At 45.0% G+C, this 23106-nt stretch overlaps 1 protein-coding gene across 10 annotated transcripts in view; it reads right to left on the reverse strand.

Moving 5' to 3' along the window:
• Positions 1 to 23106, reverse strand: part of sox5 (SRY-box transcription factor 5) — a 208223-nt gene that overhangs the window by 46498 nt on the left and 138619 nt on the right. For all 10 annotated transcript variants that reach the window (XM_041030245.1, XM_041030249.1, XM_041030242.1 and 7 more), the window contains one exon: positions 128 to 214. In XM_041030245.1, coding sequence (XP_040886179.1) covers positions 128 to 214 — 87 coding nt within the window. The remainder of the gene's footprint in view (positions 1 to 127; positions 215 to 23106) is intronic.

The raw sequence follows: 23106 nt of genomic DNA on the forward strand, positions 1-23106 counted from the left end.
TGTGGATATTTTTCATGAAGGGACATCGGAGATGTGCAAATTTTGCGGCGATTGAGTTCAAAGGGTTAAACAAATTTCTTAACAGCTCACTTCAGTTTATTTCTGTCGTTATTTAGTTGTACTGTACCTTTAATTTCTCCAATGTGCCCTGAGCCCATGGCCAAAAGTTTATCCTTCCAGTCCTTCGACAACAGCCTCTCAATGCTGGGGGCCTCTGTTTAGGGGAGGGGGGGGGGGGGGGGGGGGGGGGCGGTAGAGAGAGAGAGAGAGGGATTCAGTTGGCTGGCCAACATGACAATAAAGCTCATTTAAAGTCCATTTGCTGTAATAAAGGCAGCGGCAGCTCAGCCTAATGGCCGCATCAGCAGGAGAGAGAGGGAGAGAGAGGGAGAGAAAGGTGGAAAGAGAGAAGCTGATAATCGAAAGAGAGGAAATCTGAAGAACAAAAACAAGTGAGCAAAAGGGAAAGAGCGAGAGAGAGGCAAAGCAAGATAAAGAGAGAGACAAGTGGAGGAGAGAGGAAAAGAGGAAAAGAGAAAGAGAGAGGCTTTTTCCCTCTCACCTGCTGCTAGAGAATCATTAGCCCTGTGGGCCCTGAGACAAAGAGGGCCTTAATGCACCCGCCACAATGGACACATTATCAGCTAGCGCTTTGTTTTCAACACACACTCCACAGACCCTTACACACACAAACCACTGCACAAACACACACATGTGCACACACACCGGCAGAATCACTAATTACAATCCTAACTATGGTCACACTCACACAGGGAGGTTCGCGCACAGACACACACACGCACACACACACACACACAGAGAGGGAGCATACAGCACGGAGACTCAAAGATGTGACCGCATATATGCACTAATCGCAAGGGCAGACACACACACACACGCACACATGCATATACATGTAAATGCTGCCATCAACCCGTTTACCCTGTTGACTGTTATTGACATGAACAAAGGGAAACAGGGGAGATGTGTGAAGTGCGAAGCAAGAGGGTGGGAGAGAGAGAGAGAGAGAGAGAGAGATGGACGGAGAGAGTATTCTATTTACTGGGAGCCATCTGCACTTGGGATGCGAGGCCTTGCTAAGGAAAGAGGTTTTAACTTTGAGTGGAGTGATTAACCCTATCAGCCAACGCAAACACTCACACGTGAATGCACAAGCAACAGCAAAACACACAGACGCATGTGCAACACACACAGCGCTCATATATGTCTCTGCGCACGCTGACATACTGTACACACACCGGATATTGCTAATGGCAGGCGAAAAAGTTTGTTTGTCCCTGGATTATTATTTTTTTTCTTCCATAATGACATGGCTGATTTAAGAAAAAAAAAGTCTTAATCTCACTGGTAGGAGACAGACACACACACACACACACACGATGTGACACAAACACTAATGCTCTCCACAGACAGAGAGAGAGAGAGAGAGAGAGAGAGAGAGAGAGAGAGAGAGAGAGAGAGAGAGAGAGAGAGAGAGAGAGAGATGTACGGTGTGTTGAGTTGAAAAGCTTAGCGCTGTTTCTCCACTAAGTGAGACACACTCAACAACAAATCAAAGTACTTTTACCCATCATCCAAACACAAAAAGCAGTGCTTAGCCTAAACTTCTTTCTTTCCTCTTCATCCCTCTATTTTTTTTCCATCTGCAATGGAGTGAATGTGGAAAGATGAGGAGCAGAAACCACCTGGAGATTTTCTGGATTTAAAACGAGACACGATCACACACAAACAAGGAAGCATGCGACAGAGTCGAGACGTACAAGCTCTGCTCAGGCACACACACACACAATGCACCGCAGCGTGTCCTACATACTGTACCTCAGTTTGTGTGTGTGTGTGTGTGTGTGTGTGTGTGCACCTACAGCCTCCCCAGAGGCCTGAATCAGGTCCTTTCCTCTGACTTTAAGACTAGACCATTCACGCTCTGTTGATTACAATGAGCACACATTCGCGAAGCCAAAGATCAATACTGAACTTCCAGCCAGTCCATCTCTCACTTTTTCTATTTCTCTTCCCACCGTCCTTGGACTCTGACTGGTCCGTCCTTGCGTTTTCGACACTGCCACTCACCCAAGTAAGTCAAGAGCCGAGTTTAAGCGCCGCGCCCCTGACGTGCCCTAGTGCTTTCTGTCAGAAGCCACCGTAGCCTTCAGGGATTCGGTTAACAGTGGGATGAAGGTAGGATGAGGATGAGGACGAGCAGAGCTTAGATAGACGGAGAAGCTGTTGCAGAAACAGGGAGGAGGGAAAGAAAGACGCGTAGAAGGAGTAGAAGAAGAGTGTGCTGCTGTGGTTTTTTTTTTTCTTTTGCCCTCCCGTGACAGCTGTCTCACCATCACCCCAACAGGTGCTATTAGCCCCTGGCACTCCCTCTCTCCCCCTCTTTCTCTCTGTCTCTCACTCTCATCTCTCCCTCCAGCCCCCTCTCCCTCAACAATGACAGAGGCTTTTAAGCCAAAGAGCTTTGACAAGTGAGAGGGAACAACAAATGGCAGTGTCGCCTGTTCTCTTTCCATTGCACTCCCTCTCTGTCTCCATCTCCTAGTTATTATTTTTATTTATTAACAGGGCTGCAGCCATTGTCCCCAGTGACAGGCCGGGGCCACTTTAACTATTAATAAAAGCCAAGAGGCTCTTTCATTGTGCGGTGGATGGCAAAATGGGAGGAAATGGGCAGGAGGAGTGGAGAGGGAGAGGAGAGGAAAGTGATGAGAAGAGAAGAGAAGAAAAGAGTCGAAAAGAGGAGAAAAGAGGGAGAGATGTTGATTGATGTGGTGAACACTATGAGAAATGAACCCCCACTGTCACCGTGACAGACTGCAAACACACACACTCCACAGAAAGAGAGGACATCAACACACTCACAAACTTTTGCATCAGTTAAAAGGTGTGTGTGTGTGTGTGTCCATCCTGAAACCGTGACCTCGCAAAAAAAAAGCCTCTCCCATGCATTAGCCTCTCATCGTGGTTGTCTGGGCATTAGTTTGGTGTATTAGAATACAGCTTCCAAGTGCATTCCCTTGTTTTCATCTTCCTATAAGAATATGAAATATGGACACCGTTACTCGACACTGCACAACAATAGCAACTGGCCCGGATGCAAAACAATTCTTGAAAGACTCTTTCCACTTCTCTCACATTCAAGGATTTATTTGCTTCAGCTCAGCAGATGGAAATGCACCTGATTCACATTTCATGTTGCGCAATATTTCAAGAGGTTTCATAAAACTCGCCTGACAGTGGGATGGAAACACAGCGAACATCTACTACTGCTAATTAAGGCCCAAAAATCAGTTAATAAAGAAGGACAAGCACAACACTTTCCATGGAAATCAGAGAGGCTACTCCCTGTTATTGTGACGTATGAGATGCTGAGAATGTGTGTGCACGTGCACTGCATGTGCATGTGCGTGTGTCTGTGTGTTAGCGTTCTGTGAGGTAAGCGGGTGGAGTCTGGTGCCCACGCAGGGGCGTGAGCCGCATATTTGCAGGGTGGGGTGTTGGGAGCCAAGGGCAAGGGAGGATACCCGCCTCCCCCTTAACAAGAACGAAGGGGTGAGAGAAATTAATAGAGGAGGGAGAGAAAGGAAGTGCAAGTGTTCAGCTGCACAGGGCAGTGAAGGTGTGTGTTGGTGTTAGCCCCTTTTAAATACAGTTCATACACATGATGTATCCTTATTAAATGTTGAGTGGAACATAAAAACCCAGTCCTCTACATGTCTTTCGCACTTAGCATCTCCGGGAGCTTTGGACCAGGACAGGCCGGAGAGGTTTAAGATGTTTTAAAAACCACCCTCTCCTGTTTCAAACGCACGGTACATACGATTGTGACTCCCGCTGTCGCATTTTCATGCGAAAGAGCTTTAATTCATCGAAGGGTGATGTTCCGATTCCGATCCCGCACGGCTGAGAGGGATTCTGGGAAAAGCAGAGGGGGGAAAACGCTGACAATAACTCTGGAATTGTCGGCTATTATTTTGGCTCATTGGCTCAAACGGAGTCAAGCTGCTGCCCTGCAGCCGAGCCAAAACAACCCCGTCCACCTGCCGAGAGAGACAGAGAGAGAAACAGTGTGTGCATGTGTGTGCATGTGTGTGTATGTGTGTGTGTGTGTGTTAGAGCGAGCCCCCATCCGGCTTTTGGATCCACAGTGAGCTTTTGGTTCAGAAGCTGCTGGAGAGAGAAGGAAAGAGAGAAAGAGAGAGAGATGGGAGGAGACTCAGCCTCAGTCCAGCTCGTTCTGACCGACCTCACAAACAATACCATCTCTCTCTCTCTCTCTCTCTCTCACTCACTTTCTATTTTTCACTCAGACGTTTTGCCCTGAGTCACCACAAGCGGCCAGCTCTATTTTTCCTATTATCTCATATTTGTGAAGCCTGGAGACCTTTAGAGGAAAAGGGAGGGAGGGATGGTGAGGAGGAGGAGGTGGAGGGGGATGTGTGGAAAGAGAGAGAGAGAGAGAGAGAGAGAGAGAAAGAGAGGGGAGGAAGAGAGAGAGTGGGAGACAGTGAGAGAGAGGGAGAGAGAGAGAGAGAGAGAGAGAGAGAGAGAGGGAGCCCGGGCTCTCGGGTACACAACAAAGGGGCCTCTGTGCCAGAGCCAGGCCCAGCCGGGCTCAGAGGAGGGTGGAGGATGAAGGAGGAGAGCGAGGAGGAGGAGGAGGAGGGCCCACAGGAAAGGGCCCTGGCTTGGGACCCGTGGCCGGCCCTTATATCCCGAAAAACAGACTCCACATTGACTTGGGCCTTGGCAGTCATGGGGAGGCCCCAGCTACTCCCCCTCCCCTCCGCCTTCCTTCTCCATTCTCCTCCTCCTCCACCCTCCTCCCTCCCAAACTGAGCAGGGGTCAGCTTTGAATAAGCAATTATACAAGCACTGGTGAAGTTTGTCTAAGACTGCCACCCTGAACACTGAAGTATTGAGATGGAAGGAAGGAGTAACACTGGGGGAGAGAGAGAGCAGAGGAGCAGAGATGTGTGGTGACTTCTGTGGCGAGAACATTAGCTGGCGGCCATGACAGAGACAGAACGAGCATGTTTACATGTGACCTAAAGATTAGCTTATAACCATATTAGGGGAAATCACAGCAACTATCATGTAAGCACCTTAACCAGGTTATCTTAAATGAATTAAAGTGAAAATCAGAGAAGCACAACAGAAGTGGACTACTCATCACCCTTTTGATTTATAGCCTTTACTCGGAATTGTTTCATCTCGATCAAGCAAATGATCGAGTGAAATCTGGTTATTTTGAATCTCATAAGTGCCCCCTGATCAAACATTTGCCTCTTAATCTGGGTTATACCCTGACAGAGAGAGAAAAAAGTGGTGCCAGCGTGAGGCTGCAAACATAGCTGTGGAGGCAAACACACCTGCACGCGTATGGAAATCGTTTACTCAAGATAGTCCCAAGCCGCACTAAACTGTGCTGTACAAATGATCTGTCTTCACACCTAATACAGCAACATTCACTGTTCTAAAGAAAAGCACTGCAGTTTAAAACTGACAAGATGCCTCATTTAGAAACAAAGGGGGAAAAGTAGCATTGCTATTTAAATAATATGAGGTAACTGAAGTCCTTCAGTAGTAAAATGTTACAACGTTAACAGACTGGATCTTCTTCTACATTATGGAGCTGTTCAAAGAAACTTCATAAAAGCAGAATTTGGAATACAACTCCTCACTTATTTACACCCTCTTGATACTGCAGCTTTTGCTTTTCAGTCTGGCTATTCCCTTCACACTGACGGAGCCAACATACTCCATTACGAAATTATGATGTTGATATTTTGATGATCAATTCATGTCTGGTTGTGCTGGGCCATGTGTCTGGACACATTTTCATCGATTCCTTCTAAAGACGGTCCAATCGTTCCAAAGCAAAGGAGGACCGTGCCAAGATTACGGGCAGTCTCTTGTCAAAAAAAAAAACAAAAAAACACAGGGGCACTATACGGCGGTTTGAGAGAGGAGACAGAGATAGAGAGGGAGATGTATCAAAAAGCTTTTTGTCCAAGCCCACCTCGCACCACCACCTCCGCAAGGTTAGCCGCTAAAAGTACCAATTACTGGCTTGTTGTTGGGGAGAACAGCGCTTGGCAACAGTTGCCGCGGTGGCTGGGCCTCTGTGTAAACACTACTCCTCCTTACTTTCTAGCCCCCTCCCAGTGGTCCCCGTCTCCCACCGAAGCAGAGGATCGCAGCAAGAAAGAGACAGAAAGGAACAGAGAACGTGTGTATATGTATGTGAGTGTGTGTGTGTGTGTCTGCATGTGTGCGTTATAGTCAGTCCCTGGTCGGTCTCATTGTCCACAGTGACTTGTCATTCAGAAGCTGCTCCAAGTTTGGTTATTAATAAACATCCAGACCACTAGGCAGGCTAGGGGGACACCAGCACGCACACAAACACACGCATTCATATACACACACATACTGAAAGTATTTGGCACAAACTCACACACTGAGCGACGTGACATCAACTTCTAATAGTTACCAGACTGTTGTTCACCTTGCAAAGTAAGTTAAGTTTTTGGGTGAAGCGACAAGGGACATATGGTCCCTCCCCTAAAGTACTGTGACAATCACAGACGCGTCTCTAAACACATTTCAGGGCGACACAGCTGTTAACAGAAAACTGCAAACGCACACACACATACAATATCACTTGCCAAAACACCTAAAGACTAACCACTATTTTTGTCTATTTAAAGCCAGATATTTTTTAGAAAAAAAAAAAAAAGCTTGAAAAAAGGACAAATGTTTTTTTTCCCTTTCATGTAAATTTGAGGCAACTGTGCTGCAAAAATATAAAAAGGAAGAATTTAACTCACAAAACAACAGATGCAGTGGGATATTTTTTTTCATTCTAAAATTAGGGATTGTATGGATGTATAGCAACATGTTTCCATTAAATGCGACGTTCTAAGAATAGGCCACAGCACATAAAGCGAAAATTTACAAGGGTGTCAGTCAACAATTTAATAAATTGAAAATCCATTTATCTGAATACAGAGTTCTGCCCTTCACTCCACTGCCTTTCCCTAACAGATGGTGTTGTGGGTGCTTATGTCCAATTTGATTTGAACCAAACCCTCAGCCAATTTTTACACTGGCATGAAATCTCAGCGAGCCAGATCCACACACTGGCAGTCAGAAATAGCAGCGGAGAGGGCGCGACATTGTGAAAGAACGATGAAGGGCAAAATCTGGAGCGACATTCGAGAAAGTCGCAGAAAAACTTTCCTTGTTTCATTTCACTTGTGTGTTGTTGGTTTTTGTGTGTGTGTGTGTGTGTGTTTTTCTCTCCCCTCCTCTGCATGTTGTTTTTGTGCCGAGCTGAAGAAATTAGCGATGCTATCTTAATGCTGTGTTTTTGCAGGAGACAGAGAAACGTTCCTTTCACACAAACAGACACACACACACACACACCATTTTCCCAATTGCCTCTGTGACCTCCATTATCATTAAATGGTGTTTGATAGCATCTAGACATTTGAATCCGCTGTGGACTAATTCAGTTCGGCCCCTGATAGCCGCTGCCACTGCACCTTATTAGGGACAAGCTATGGGACCAAACACAGATCCCATTTTCATTTTACGGCCTCATACTTTACAAGCTGAAGAGACCAAGTGTCAACTGTGGTACTGATAACCACCAAATACTGCCGGCTAATTGCCTGGTTAACAAACAGAGCCTCATGAGAGACTTTTGAATAGATAATAGATGTCCACATTCAACAATGGGTCATGCTGTATTTAAAACTCAATGTATTCACTGAGGATCCTTTGAAAGGCTGCTCTGACAAGCATATAGTTCCTTGCAGATCCAAATGCAATTTAGAGACTCTTAGTTTCATGGAAAAATCTGATTTATATCAATGGCCTGCGAATCAACCAATCAGACGAGCCAAAAAAACATATCGCAAACAAGAGGTGTGCGCCTCCAAATTCTGCTTTCTCAACCTGGTGTCAGGGTGAGGAGAGGGTTAAATGGTCGGGTCCGGCACTCTCTTAATGCACGCACATCTCTCCCTGTCAAAAGCATCCTGTTAAAGTAGGCCAAGGCATGTGTATCAGTGTGTATCTGTGTATGTGTGTGTGTGTGTGTCGTACACAGTGGCTCAGGCTGCCGTAATGGAAAATGACACTTGCAATCTGTCTCGTGGCAATAACCCCTCTTCAGTGCTCTTGTCTCCACTCCACATACACGCACACACATACACATACACATACACACACGCACATGCACATGCACGTGCACACGCACACACTCAATGTCTCTGTCACTGCAGCAGCCCCCGGGCCGTCCTTGTCACTGCACAGCTTTATTGCATCACTTTAACGTGACAACAAAAGAAGACATTGTGTATCGGGCCCTGCCGTGTATAGGAGGAGAACGGACCCACGCATTAACTACGCGAGAGACAGACGGAGAGTCCACACACACACACACACACACACACGCATAGTGCTGCGGTTTCTCTTGTGAGTCGTGACATTTTTGGTCTGCCTGTCAAAGCAATGACAGAGAGACAGACAGAACAGCAAGACACTCCTGACACACTAATGCTGCTTTGCATGTTGGAAGCCTATTCAAACAGGGCTGAGCTGTGACTTTAACCTCCCCTGCGCTTGTGTGTGTGTGCGTGCATGTGTATCTGTGCATGTGAGACTGATGGTTAAAGACTGTTATTTCTGATGCTATCATAGTTTTGGCCCTGTGTTGGCTGTTTGATTGACAGTTGGCTTGGCTTTAGAGTGGCTTTGCTCTGCCGGACGGCGGAGGCGGGACCCGCCTATTGCAGTTAACGCGGACGCTGTTGACAAGCGCAAACAGACGCGCCCACACGCACGCGCACACACTTCTCCCTCTGTTTATGTGTCTGTTTGAATCATGATATCCATCTCTGTCTCTTTTTGTCTTTCTTCTCTATGTGTGAATGTTTGTTCCATCTGTGCGTCGATCGGCTTCAGACAGAACGCGTTGTAAAGTCTTAAGAATAGCCCACATTGTCCTGTGTGCTGCTTAAAGATAGGGCAACAGACATGTGAGAACCATTAGACCAATGGCAACAACAGTCCAAACAGCACTGGAATGCTCTGCTGACTAGCATGTGTGTGTGTGTTTGTGTGTGTGTGCCTGACCTGTTGGAGCCTTAAGAGTCACTGTGCTCCAATTATTCGCTCACGTCGATGTCTCACTCTCTCTCTCTGTAAATCTTTTCCTGCTCCCAAATTTTCCTGGCAAGATCACATCGTTTTTAGGCGAAGAAAAAAAAAAAAAGTTTGATTGGTTGATGAGATTTGCCTTGTCAATAACGGCTGATGCTGCTGGTTAGGTCACATTTAGATCACTTTGCCATCTGCGGCAAACAAATACGAGGGGTAGAACTCACAAATGAAATGACTATAACAGAGCTGGTGAAAGAACATACTGCAGCGAGAGTGGAATAAAAATGTTTCTCTCAAATTTAACTACTGCTATGTACATAAATGAAAGTACACTTGATTGGATAAAAGCAGAACCAATGGAGGAAAAAAAAAACAGGCACTCCACCTATTTTACACATGAAGTTCAGGTTGTCACAAAAATTAATAACGTCTACAACGTCACTGTGACAATGTCACATGCAGGTTATCTTGACCTGGGCTTGAGAATTAAATTTTTTAACCGAAAGCCAGCATTGCAAACTGGCGGTGTCCTTTTTGGAAGAAGTGGGCATTTGGGAGGCACAGAGAGTCTAATGAAAGATGCTATTGAGTCAAATCTGTCTCTTGTGAGCTTCCCAAATTTATGTGAAATGCTAATTCACTTTTTATTCTGTCATTGCACTCATGTGAACATTCAACATTTAATGTGCACTAGCTAATGTGTCAATTACCAAAAAAAAAAAAAAAGAAAAAGAAAAAGAAAATGTTCTTGATAGCGTGCCCAGTTGTTGGTTAGTCATACAGATTCAAGATCAATAGGCTTTAACTCACTGGAAAAGTGCCCACTGGAGCTTGAAGCAGCTAAAAATTACAGTCAGCACATTCAAATTCAAGCCTAAGTTTGACTGGCACCAAAACTCCGATTAAATGATAAATGCTCACGCCAATGGAAATGTTTAATAACATACAGAATCTAATGAATGATTGGGATGTTTATCAAATCAGGTTTGGCTTTTCTATTACGCTTTCTGGTGGTTTTTTGTTTTAATTAAATCAATCCTCTGTTAATCTGATCATTCATATCTTGATCAGAACAAGTTAACTGTGTCAACTGTATTCTTGAGCATCATATAATTCTTGATTTCAACCCCTCACAAACACAGTTCCTTGCATCAGTACTTCTTTCCTTCCTGAACATTCCTTTCAGTCTTTGACCCCCGCCTCTTTCTCTCCCCCCAACCACCCACCCACCACCATTCCCCCGATAAGACACCCATGACTCTTTGAGTGGGCTAATTGTCTTAACAACGTTTGGCTCAGCAGAGACTGGAGACTTCAGCAGTGTATGATAACCTTGGCCATAACCTCGTTAGCATAATTAAACAAACCAACAAAACGGGCGAGGAGGGCATGATCTACAGTAAACTGGGGCAGAACGCGGTTCGGTTAGTGGGCTAGAGATCCAGCCTACGCCTGTGTTTTAACATAGTAAACTGGGTGAGCTGGGGGTTCAGGGAGACCTACACAGAGGCCTTAATGTTAGAGAGTTTTTTTGGGTGTGTGTGTGTGCTTTTGGGTGTAAGAGTGTCAGTTGACTGTGAGACAAACCGACATGACCTAACAAACAAGTGTCCAGTGTCTTAGTGTGGACGGCTTCTTGAACCAGCATCACAAGACTGTCTACTGTGAAGCCTGGAAACAAACATGAGTACGTGAGTTCAATTTGAGGGAGAGAGGGAGAGAGAGAGAGAGAGAGAGAGAGAAAAAAGAGTGCAAGAGAGAGAGGAAGAGAAAGAAAGGGACAGAGAGAGAGGAAGACAGACACCAAGAGGGAGAGAGATAAAGATAGATCTAAAATCTGCCAGAAGGAAAAGCTGGAGAGTGGAATGTTTCCCCTCGTACTGTGTGATTGTGAATGTGTGTGTGTGTGTGTGTGTATAAAATGGAACAAGATACCAGCCTCACCACTCTGAATCCCACTACTCACCATCTGACACACACACACACACACAGACAGGAAGCTTGCAAGCTCCACCCACATCTAAAGGAGCCTTAAATAACACTGTTACACACCACTTACACACCGCTGATCATTGATATTCATAGTTAATCATCATTTTACTCACAAATTTCAACAACAAGGATCCACATTCTAAATTTAAGCAACTGTTGGGCTGAAAACGGCTGTGAGCGTAGGAAGGGAGCCGGCGCCAGAAAACTGATGACGCATACAGACACACAAACACACAAACACACACACATACACACAGACACACAGATCGTAGACATGTAAGGTGAAACTTTTACGGTAAGAGTTTAAAAGGAAGCAGGTAAGGGTACTTGCACTGTTAAACGAAACTCCTGACAGGTGTGTACGTACATCTGTTTGCGTGCTGACTACAGACAGGGCAGGAGGGATGTTTTGGAGAAAAGAAAGGAACAAGTGAGTCTGAGCAGGGTACAGAGGAACAGAGGGAGGGAGGGTGAGGATGGAGAGGTAGAAACCATGTGTTGCCTTAGGAATGGAGAGTTTCTCTAACAGTAAACAGAGTTATAGGCCAAGCTAATATAAACAAGCCTTACTGAAGGTTTATGCACTGAATACAGACACAAATGTCTCTCTTTCTGTTAAAGATTTGTTCTGATAAGATTTTCTGAACAAAAACCAAGGTGATGCAATGTAAAATTGGTTTTGCGTTGGAATTTTGTATTTCAGGTCCTTAACTCTTTGAGAGAAGCAGCTGATTATTATACGAATAAAGGAGTTTTGGTAAATATGGCAGTAAATTAATCTGTGGCTTAAGAGGCTCAGTGTCCTTTTGACCTACAGTAAGCATGTTCAGTTTTAAAGTGTTCACAGCATTCCTCCAGGAGGGCAAAAGTGCAAATTCATATTTTACAGTCAAAATAAAGTATGTACCACAGCAAATGCATTAAATATTTAATTTGCAGCAAGTTTTACAACATATGAAAGACGACATATTCATCAGATATCAAAGATTTTGAACCTCAGTTCAGGATCTTTGAATAGTGATTTCCACAACGTCCTACAAATAGCTAATTTTGAATCTGTCCTTACAAGCAACAGAATGATAATGCTTAACCCTGACTGACAGGCTAAACCTTTGGATTTCATAGTGGGAAAACAGCTGAGTGGAGTCTCTCCACTTCAAGTGCTGCAAACGTCTCTAACTGGAAGAAAAAGCAATATTTTAGTAAGGGAATCAAGACGAGATTAAAGGGTTCTCGAGCTGTTTAATATAGTACTTCTATTAAGTCAGGTGACCCACAAGAGTCATATTAAAAAAAAGAGAGAGAGAGAGAGACTGAGATGCCCTGACATTAAGTCCAAAGTGTAGGCAGATTCAAAAACACCAGACCCTAAATTTCCCATGTTGCATTTCAATAGCATCTTTCATTCAACCTTTTCTGCTTGTTAGATTTCCTCGTCTTTCAAATTCCATGCGCTTAGTTTTTAATACAGTTTTCTGTCAAATATTTGAAATTCCAAACCTAACACAAGATAACCCCAGGGACATCAGTCAGCTAGTTAGTTCTCCGATTTTACAGAGCACATGCAGAGCCAGGGAGGATGTTAAACAACTATTTTCACAGGCTGAGAAGTGGTCTCAGCAATGACTAAACTGACCTTATGTTAAGTGGCCCCTTGATAATTTAAACTACCATAACTTGTAAAAACAAGAAGAACTAAATTCCCAAAATAAGGCCCCTTGTTTGTAGATGATGGTTGTCTGGTTGTCTGGGTGTCTCTTGACTATGTATTAATGATCACTGGCGTATCATTTCATAACGTCTCTTTTATACCCACTGACTGTGATGTTTTGGAAAGGCTACAGAAACACACACCTGGGTTACAGACAAGACTGGCATACAGCAGCTGATTTGCTTTGTCGGTATTACAATGAGCCAAGAGGCCTTGTGTTTGTGTGCGTGTGTGTGTGTGTGCGCATTTTACGTGAACATTTTACCCTGCGTATGTTTGGATGTTTGAATACGTGTGTGTGTGTGTGTGTGTGTGTGTGTGTGTGTAGGTGACAGCTCCAGCCCCAAACTGACTGGCATCTGGCGGTGGCAGTTGTTTTAACAGCTGAGCTGACAGCATTAATCCGAACGCACCCAAATCAAAAGGAGACAACACCTGTTCACTGCTCCTGAGCCCAGCCGAGGAAGAGACGAGGGGAGAGGGAGGGAGGCGCGGAGGGAGGAGGGAGAGCGAAGTATGAATGGAGGCAGGGAGTGAAAGAGATGGAGGGGGAGTGATTAGAAGCAGGTGGAGAGAGTGACATGGACAAAGGGACGTAGGAGGAGAAGAAGGTGACAGAGAAGAGAAATAGAAGCGAGGAGAGGGCAAGAATGGAAAGCAAGGAATGAGAGGGAGGACGGAGAGAGAAGAGGGAAGGATGAGGTAGGAGAAAAAGAGGGGACGGAGGGGGGTGGACGATGAGAGCGGGCACACTGCCAGGCAGCACACACACACACACACACATACACGGATCTCTCTCCCCTGACTGAAGCGGAAAGGGGCAGTGGGCCAAACGAGGAGGGAGGGGTGAAAATAGAGGGATGGGAGGGGAGAGGTGAATGGGACGGATGGAGGGATCCCACGGGGAGAGAGAGCCGGCTGGAGAGAGGAGGGATTGGGGGGGCGGGGGGCAAGCGGGCTGGCAGGCAGACTATAGTACAGCGATCCAGAGGAGTGTCGGAGCTCCGACGTGAGTGGCTGATGATGGCTGCTGTGTTAGACGAGCAGCAGCGGAGGAAAAGAATGCAGCCGGGACAGGGGGAGACGGGCTCTGGAGATGCTTGTCTCCCAACATCTGGCTCAAATAAGGCTGGGCTGCGCTGAGGGCTCGGGGTCACGACCCCTGAGGCTGACAACACAGACACCACCACTTCATCTGCAGGACCCGCCCTCTGACCAGCCAGCCAGGGGTTAATTAATATAGACCCTGTGGCTTCAAAGACTGACACACTGACTGGATGACGGACCAGCTGAGTGACTGGCTCCCTGGCTGACTGAATGAAGGCCTGTGTAGCTACAGGACATAGTAGCTGAGTGGCTAACTGTGTAGTTCGCCAATGCTCTGTAGCACTGGCTTCCTTGATAGTTGACTGGCTGACATATTGAAAGACTGACTGAGTCACTAGTTGCCTGACTTGTTGCTCTCTGAATGACTGGAGTGCTAAAGCTACACAACAGTATACACACCACCTTCATATCTGTTCATATAAGAGGGAGCGGAAACAGTAGGGGTGGCCCGTGGGTGGTGATTACGTGGTTTGCTGGCATGCGTTCATTCGCTATCCCTGATGCCTCATGGGTAGCTGTGGCTCCTCGGTCAGGTCACACAGGCTGGTGTGTTCGTCATCAAGAGTGAGGCGACACGCAGTATATGCATGTTTTTTTTACTGCAGTGTGTGCAGACAATCACACAGGAGCTGTGCAGTGATACACACCCCCACACCACCCACCTCAACTCAAGACTATTAAAGCCCCTTTACATCCATGTCAGGCCTTAAATCCTGTGCTGGACGCTGCTGACACGGGTGATGGGAGACTACAGCTCTGATGCTTCCACACGTGTGTTGGAGCTGAGATGGAAAATTGCACTAAGCAGATTGTGCTACTTTGTACACAAGCCTACTGGATTATACAGTGGAAACTGGGGTGTAGCCTCTGTCACACATACACACATACATATTAATATGCAATATGTGGTATTTAAGGCATGGGGATGCAAACATGTAGACTTGCCTACACATAGAGTACAAGCATAACATATATTATAAGTACATACACTGAACTGAATGTCTAATAAGCTTTAACACGGAGCTTCCTTACAGTCTACACATTATAGCCTACAGTAAGCTTAAACGCTGCCATGAAGGTGCCATGAAAGTGTAGATGTGCATTCACAGTATTTATATAGGTCGCACAAACACATACATGCATGTAGACACGAGTACATTACTTTAGATGCACATATGCATCACAATAGGTTAAGTCGATCTCACTTTTATCAGGAAGTGCCAGGAAATGTGCTTGAATACGATCATCTTGGAATCCTTGGTATCACAGGGTTACATGCGTTTAGCCTGGTTGACTTAATTTATGTTTCACAAATTCAAAAATCACCTCTTCAAAGTATTATTTCCTGTGCTGGTTCCCATGTTTTAATAATAATACTAATACTAACTAGTATTTAATGTGCTGTGTTTAATAGGAACACTTCCAATTAGTTAATTCCAGTTAATTACTAACCAAAAGTTTTTGAGTTAGCCCACAGAAGGTCCGCTGAAGATGCAGAAATGTGAACTGTCTCAGAACTTTAATAAAAACTCTAATCATAAATACCAAATTACATACTTTTTTTTTCCAGGAAACTTCCCTGGAGGTTATTTAGGAAATTCTGGACCAGTAAAAATAAAGGATTACCAACCGTGACCCTACAATACAAAACTATGAAAATAAAAGACATGAATGCCTAACTTATCTGCATCTTCCACCTATTTCACCCTTTATTTAAAGTTCACTTAGAAATGCATCACACACACTGCAACATGTAAAGATGAAAAATCAAGCATTCCAGCAAAATGCAACATCCACCTACTCAAAAAGTAACTGTCAAAGTTATTGGCTAACTTGATTCTTCTTTTAAAGTAAAAATGTTTGAGGGTGTAGTCATCTTGCCTTTTGAAAACTGGTTGAACTCCAAGCAGCAATTCCTTTCCTAAGTGTTTCTCAGAGTGTTTTTTTGTTGCTTAAGTGCCTCAATGAAAAGTTTTAAGATATTTCAGCTGCATTTCATATCCTTCTGATAAAGTAATTGAGGGACAAATGAAAGTCGGCAGACTTTACGCTAAACTCATTAATCTTGAAGCCATTTTGCAGCATAAAAACATTCCTCTGTCTCTCCATGGGAATGGGAGAAAAGACCAAGAAAGGAAAATAACAGAAAAGGAAGAAAAACAACAGGGCGTGCAAATGAAGAGAGTTTATGAGAAAGCTGAATAGATAAATCATGGATTCCACTGATTTGGTCATGGGACGTGGTGTTGAATGGAAGTGAATGTGTGGATGCCAAAACACGGGGGCCTGTCTAATATTTGGGAGTTAGTGACAGGAGGCCTTAATGTGGGACAGTCTGACTCACACAAACACAGAGAGCATCATATGATGTGTATGACACCAAAGCAGAAATACGCACAAATACAGAAGTACACACATAAACATTTCCCCTACCTGCTTCATCACCAGGTACCCACACACACACACACAAATACACACATGCACACAGAACACACTGTACTGTAGGACAGTCAAATTGTGAGTAGGTCACAATAGCTAAGCTATGGAAGTCCTGGCTGATTCATGAACCTCAGCCTTTGTCCTTAACTTAATGCCACGCCGGGAGGCCAATAACACACACAGACACACACACACACCATCAGGAAAACCACAGGACCCTCTCTCTTCTCTCTAAGCCCCTTTATGCTCATGTATTGGACAAAAGCTGGGGCACTGCTCAACCCCCCCAACCAAAAAAAAGAAAAAGAAAACACACACACACAGACACACACATACATGCACACTATTCATCTCCTTAATATCGCTCATCTGGACTGGGAAGAATGGTAGAAAGGAGTTTCATCCCCACCGATTGTCTCGTGCAAGGCTGGAGAGAGAATGCCACGTTGAAAAGCAGACTCAAAACAATTCAATAAGAAAAGTGACTTGAATGCGCCTTTCATCGAGCCAACAATGGCCGGCCCCACAATAGGCCTCAGGTTCGCCCCATGACGTTCCCTGTTTCTCATGCCACAAAAGTGAAAAAAAACAAAACAACACAACACAACAACAACAAAAAAAAAAGAAAGCGAATTGATTCGATTTGAATTGTGAGCCATGTCCGTGATGATTTTTCCCCTGTCTGCAACAAACGCTGTGAAGTTAACTGACACAATGACACTCGGATAACTGCAGAGAATGATAAATAAAAAGGAACTGGTGTTATTAGATATGCAACACGAAGAAGGAGCTCTTTGTCTGCTTTAAAGTGAGTTTTATTTGTGCAAAAGTATGCCATGTTGTGATCTTTCCAAGCAGAAAATTTTTGAATTTTACTACTGAAGGTTTTCTTTTTCTTTGCCAGGTCATGGGATGGGAGGTGTAGCATAAAAAAAACACACCACAGGGAGTTCACATCTCCTTTGCAAAGGGGTTCAAGGCAGAGTTAGTCTCATAAGCGTGATGTCAACTTCTCTTTAGCAAATGCTGTCTCTGTGTCTTTAGAGCCCTTTAATTGGCAAATACGAGGACAAAATCTTGCTTTTTCTCGCTCGCCTGAACTTTCTTTCCCACTTGTAGTGAATTAAAAAAACAAAACAAAACAATTCTCTCTTTCAACCTCCCCCTCTGTTTCATTTCACTTGCCTTCCTTTTCCCAGAGCAAGAAGAATGATCGCGACAAACAATGGCTGTGAGAGTCCTGCTGCACTTCATGTTAATTTATACAACTAACTAATTACCAACAAAGGGTGGAAATCACATAAAGACGTTCGCCCGCTCCCACGCTAGGGCTGTGAACCTGCTGCTATATGTTTGTATGTTTGTGTATGTGTGTGCGTGCGTACATGCAAGTGTGTTTCAGTCCACAAATTCCCCTCAGGGATGTGGGCTTAAAAGTCACAGGTTCATGTGATGACTTGCTGAGGTTGTATATTCTATTGTTAATGTTTATAGTGTGCAAGTGTGTGTGTGAGTGTGTGTGTGTGTGTGTGTTTGACATAACCCCCCAGATAACGGAGAAGTAGAAGGATTAGGCAAAGTGAAGGGGAGGTGGGGGGGGGGCTGGACTGATGGACGGATGAACGAGAGACTGCCTCGATCCCTCCACTTCTCCGGCTCTTTTTCTTTTCTCCCTTTCTTTCACTCTCTCCTTCTTCTTGGCAGAATGTATCCGCCCTTCCCATTGTCACCCATTGGAGTGTATGGAGGCGTGAGGGAGCTCCGGTCACTGTGTGCTTGTGTGGCACAATGGCCTTGCCTAAGTGCTGTCCTATAAAATGCCTCAGTGCTCTCTAAAAGCAAGCCCTGGGTTCCCTCCCTTGCCTTGATAATAGATGAAGTCCTGTGCGTGCATGTGAGAGCATGTGTCTGTGAGTGTGTGTTGTGTGACATCTGTCATTGAGTTGGCATTTTCAGTATGGAAACCGGTGCCTTGGAGCAGTGAGTACGCTCAGCCATAAAAACACCATTCCGGCTGACCTCAAGGTTGCCGGCGCGGCTGTAAACCTGCTCGCTGTCCGCAGTGCGTGTGTGTGTGTGCAAGGCTGTACGTGCAATAAGTGTGTGTCTTGTCTCCCTGCACGTGTGTCCAGATCAAGGCCATAAAATCTGACCCCTGAGCTGCACTCTGGCTCAGTAAAGCAACAAGAATATTGCCATTTGTTGACCCCAACAATGCATCCACCAGAAGAACTGACAGATAGAGCCACGCGATCAGGCTCAGTACAGAATCATCTTCCTTATTATTTTCACAGAATGTAATTTGACTTTACAGAGCTCTACTTCTGTTTTTTTTTTCTGAAAAACTAGTCAGAATTGTCGCTGTTCACTAAGACCTTTTTCAAAAATACCAATAAACAAAAAAGAATTTAGCTGGACTGAAAATCATGATCATATAAAACATGCTTGTGTTGCATCCAGCTCTAAAAGGAGAAACACGCATGGATTGCATCCGGTCTTAATGTTTTAAACATGCTGCTATATCAATACAAATCTGTATTACTGGCTTTTCCTCAGAATGTTAAATGCTGGAAGCCCAGAGAACTGAGTAATGAGTGATGGATATGGCTGCTATAAAAAGAAAGGAACTTCATTTGAAAAATTTAAATGTAAAGACGTCTCATTTTCTCAAATCCTAACGTTTCAGCTGTGCATAGAAACGATGCATGCAACGTGATACAGCTTAATCTTTAGCGCTGCTTATACATGAAAGCATTTTTGTAACGTACACTGTTCACATTTATCACGTTTAGGTCATTTCAAAAGATGTACAGTTAATGTATTCAGAGGAAAAAACACATTTCTAGTTGAGGGGCTTTGTTTATTTCTGTTTATGGCTGAGCTTAAACTAAAAAAGGAGAAAACATAAAAAGTCCCAGAGGCCATGGAGCCCCAGTGACGGGTAGCTGTAGCTGGGTAGCAGAGGGTCAACAGACGGGTCCAGAGATGGAGCTCAGCTGGCACTTAATGGGGGCCACTTACAGTCAAAGCTGCCATGTAGAGGGAGAAGGAGAGGAGAGGAGAGGAGAGGAGAGGCGAGGAGAGGAGGAATGAGGCTGAGTGTCTGGTGAAAGTCCAGGGCAGCAGAGGCACCACTCCAGGGGCCGAGAGGAACATCTGTGCCCCATTTAGTGATGTTTCTCCTCTCCTCTTAATTCCCCTCGTTTTTCCTCTCTTTCATTTAATAGTTTAAAATCTCATTCTATCTATCTATACATCTATGCATCCATGTAGTTCTCAGGCCCATGCCTTTTTTTTCCCCACAGCTGTGCTAATAGATTATCACTAGGCCTTGCTCTGTGGAACAGGGGTCACAAGGGGTTAAATGGCAAGTCCAAGGGAACTGTTGAACCCAGGTGTGTGTGTGTGTTTAGCTGCCAACGTGTGTGTGTGGGTACGCTTGTGTTCATCCTGCATGTGCAGCCATCTCTCTTGGGTTTAAGCACCGACTCTCCTCTCGACCCTGTGCCTCCCGCGCTGCTCTGCACTCTGCTCTCATTATTCCACATAATGACACACACACACACTCCAGCACGAGCCGTTCGCCAAGCGGCCTCTCGCCTCAAGTCCACATAAATACACGGACACACACGCATAAACACGCATTCATACACACAAGGCGATGTCATGCCATTCTTATCTTTGCTGTTCCTCCCTGTCGCTCCTGAAGATTTTATTGAAGACGGCGGCTACCAGTGTTTGGTTATGTGTGTGCATCTGCACATATATGTGCTGGTGCGTGTGAGAGTGAGTGTGTATCTCCAGGGTAGCAGGTGGCCAGTGGAGTGAGACAGGAGATGAATGGAGAGAGCAGGAGAGCGGTGGAGCATGGTTGGGCCAGGCCATGGGGGACAACATGGCTAGTCATTTATTAGACGCACATACATACATACACACACACACACACACACACCTTGCATGCATGCAGACAAATGCAATGCTTCCTCTAACACACACACGTACACACTTTCTGTCACAAATACATATGCAAATAGACATACACAAGTTTACGTGCTCCCAAAGGCTTAAACAGCACACACACACACACACACACTGACCTAGTATCTACCACTCTCCATTCATCTAGCCAAAGTAGAGCAACACTAGCCACAGACACAAAACTATATCTTTCAAACTTAAGCCATACTTGTGTGTGTGACTCTCAGTGTGTGTGTGTGTGTGATGTCTAGCTCAGGGGCTGCCTTCGATAAGTCAAGCTTCTCTTTCTGTTTTGAGATGTTTATCGTTTTCTGACCCATTTTGTGTCTTTGGCCTCTTGCTCACATCCCTCCTGGTGTTAATGTTCCTACACTCTAAATATGTGTGTGTATGTGTGTGTCATTGATCCAGCTGGAAGCAGTGTGCGAGCGTGTGTGTAAGTGAGAGAGAGAGAGAGAGAGAGAGAGAGAGAGAGAGAGAGAGATAGAGAGAGAGAGAGAGAGAGCAGTAATATTCCAGGCCTTTCATAATGATTAAAGCCTTCATTAAATTTTCATCCCAACCTGCTGTTTGCTGCTAATGGCCTTTCTGAGCCACACAGCCAAACAATAGCTAGCCGGGCACAGAAAAGGGATTTCTATCTTACGCTCAATACCGCCCCTTGTCGTCCCCCGCCCTCCCTCTCTCCATTTCCCTCTGCCTCTCTTCATCTTTTCTCAGCTTCCCCTTTCTTCCTTTACTGTCTTTTCTCTCTTCCTTTCTCTTCTTGCTTGGCCTGGGTTTTTGTGTGTGTGTGTGTGTGTGTGTGTGTGTGTGTGTGTGTGTTGTGTTGTGTGTGTGCTGGGTCTGGAGGCGCTGGGGCCTTTTGTTAGCGCGTTTCATTTAAACGTAGGGCAGATAATGCTCCGGGTTGGTTTGGATGCCGCACCACTGTGGCACTCTGCTAATGGGGTCTGTGAAGACACTGCTCTTTCTCTCCTTCGCTCTCTTATCCTTCTCTTCCTCCTTCCGTCTTTTCCTTCTCTGTCTCTCTTCCTCCCTCTCCCTCTCTCTCTCTCTCTGCATTGGCTGACTCATAAAGATCCATTATTGCTGTTTTTTTCCTGTGCAGCCGGTTCATGAGGTCCAGTGAAGCAGCGAACAACCCAAAACAGCTCAGCTCAACAAACAGGCCAGTTTTTTCTTTCTTTCTTTCTTTTTTTTTTTTTTTGTTAAATGTGCCACAACAGGCCTCTCTATCGACTAGAATAAAAACAACCAGATGGCAAGAGCTGACCAGCAGTCTCTGCTGCTTTCAGAACCTTACAGAAAAGCCTGGAAAACAAGGTTAGCACGTCGCAGCTTGAAATGAAAGCCTGTTGATGCACTGGGGGCGAGGGGGGGGGCACAAACACACACCAGTACACAAGCGCACCTACATTTCAAGACAAATATACACTGTGCTGCTGCTGCACTGTTCTTTCACCTTTTGGGGACAAAAGGTTGCATTTAAGGCTGCATACAGTTCCCAGGCATGTTTGGATAGAAATCTCAGCGTGAAGCAGAGGTGGATTTAGAAGCTCCAGGGAAAGTACAGAGGTGTATAAAAAGATACAGTGGATGTTTTTGCATGCATCTGCTTTAAGAGGTCTTCACAGGTCCACTCAGTTATGAGGAAATGAGACCTGACCAAGGATCTGAGTCAGACTGGGTCCCAATTACACTCATTACACAGTCTAATCTCAAGTCTGGTAGAGTCTGGTTTTGTGTCACTGGTCTTGGCTCTGTGTGTCAATATGTGCAATAAACAAGCAGATCTGAATGAATCAGAGCGTATTCAGTATCACATGTGGTATTAGAGGAGAGTAGCTCCTTCAGGAATAGCTCGGAGCATAGTGTGTGTGTGTGTGTGTGTGTGTGTGTGTGTGTGTGTGTGTGTATGTATGTATGCACATCGTAGGCTGACCAAGACCAGTAATGTGCTTGGCTTAAGTGCCCTTGAACAAGGCAGCAAAACCCTACTAGCTTCAGGGACCTGTTGTAAAACTGACAAGGACCTCACTGTCCCAGACACAAAATATTTCTCCACCAATAAAGCACCACGTTATTTATATTATCCCATCTTCCTAAAGGAGATGGACACCTGTTGGTGATCCCCTTATCACATTATCACTATCACATGCGTTTCATAGTGACTTAAGCCCCCATTTATATGCCCAGTGGAAATTAGAGTTGGCCATGGGCTAATTTTATCTCTTTTCCCGACTCCAACTGTGCCCAAAGCTAAATTTGAGAATGAAATGTGGGGGCTAATCAACTTAAGCTATGTAGCCCTGGGCAAAAATCTGGTTTAGCCTCCTCAACAGTGTGTGAAGTCTATCTGAGGGCCGAGAGAGCATTAAATCAAAGGTTATACGGGTAGCAGCAAAGGTGCTAAGTTACATTTAACCCTCACTGATTATTAAGCTAAAAGAAGTCTTAATGTCAGCATCCCCCACTTGAAATTAAAGCCAGGACACATTTGGAGAGTTAAGATATCCAAGTATGTTTGCAGGCTTTTCACACACTCACGCATACACTACACACACAAACACATGCATGCACACAAATATCTTATTTGTCAGGTTGTGATAAATATGCAAAGCATGGTGGACAATAGGCCCAAACAGCTGATGCTGTCTGTCTGTGTGCTGGAAAAACAAAGG

Source organism: Toxotes jaculatrix, chromosome 22 (assembly GCF_017976425.1).
Source record: "Toxotes jaculatrix isolate fToxJac2 chromosome 22, fToxJac2.pri, whole genome shotgun sequence".
Classification (NCBI taxonomy): Eukaryota; Metazoa; Chordata; class Actinopteri; family Toxotidae; genus Toxotes; species Toxotes jaculatrix.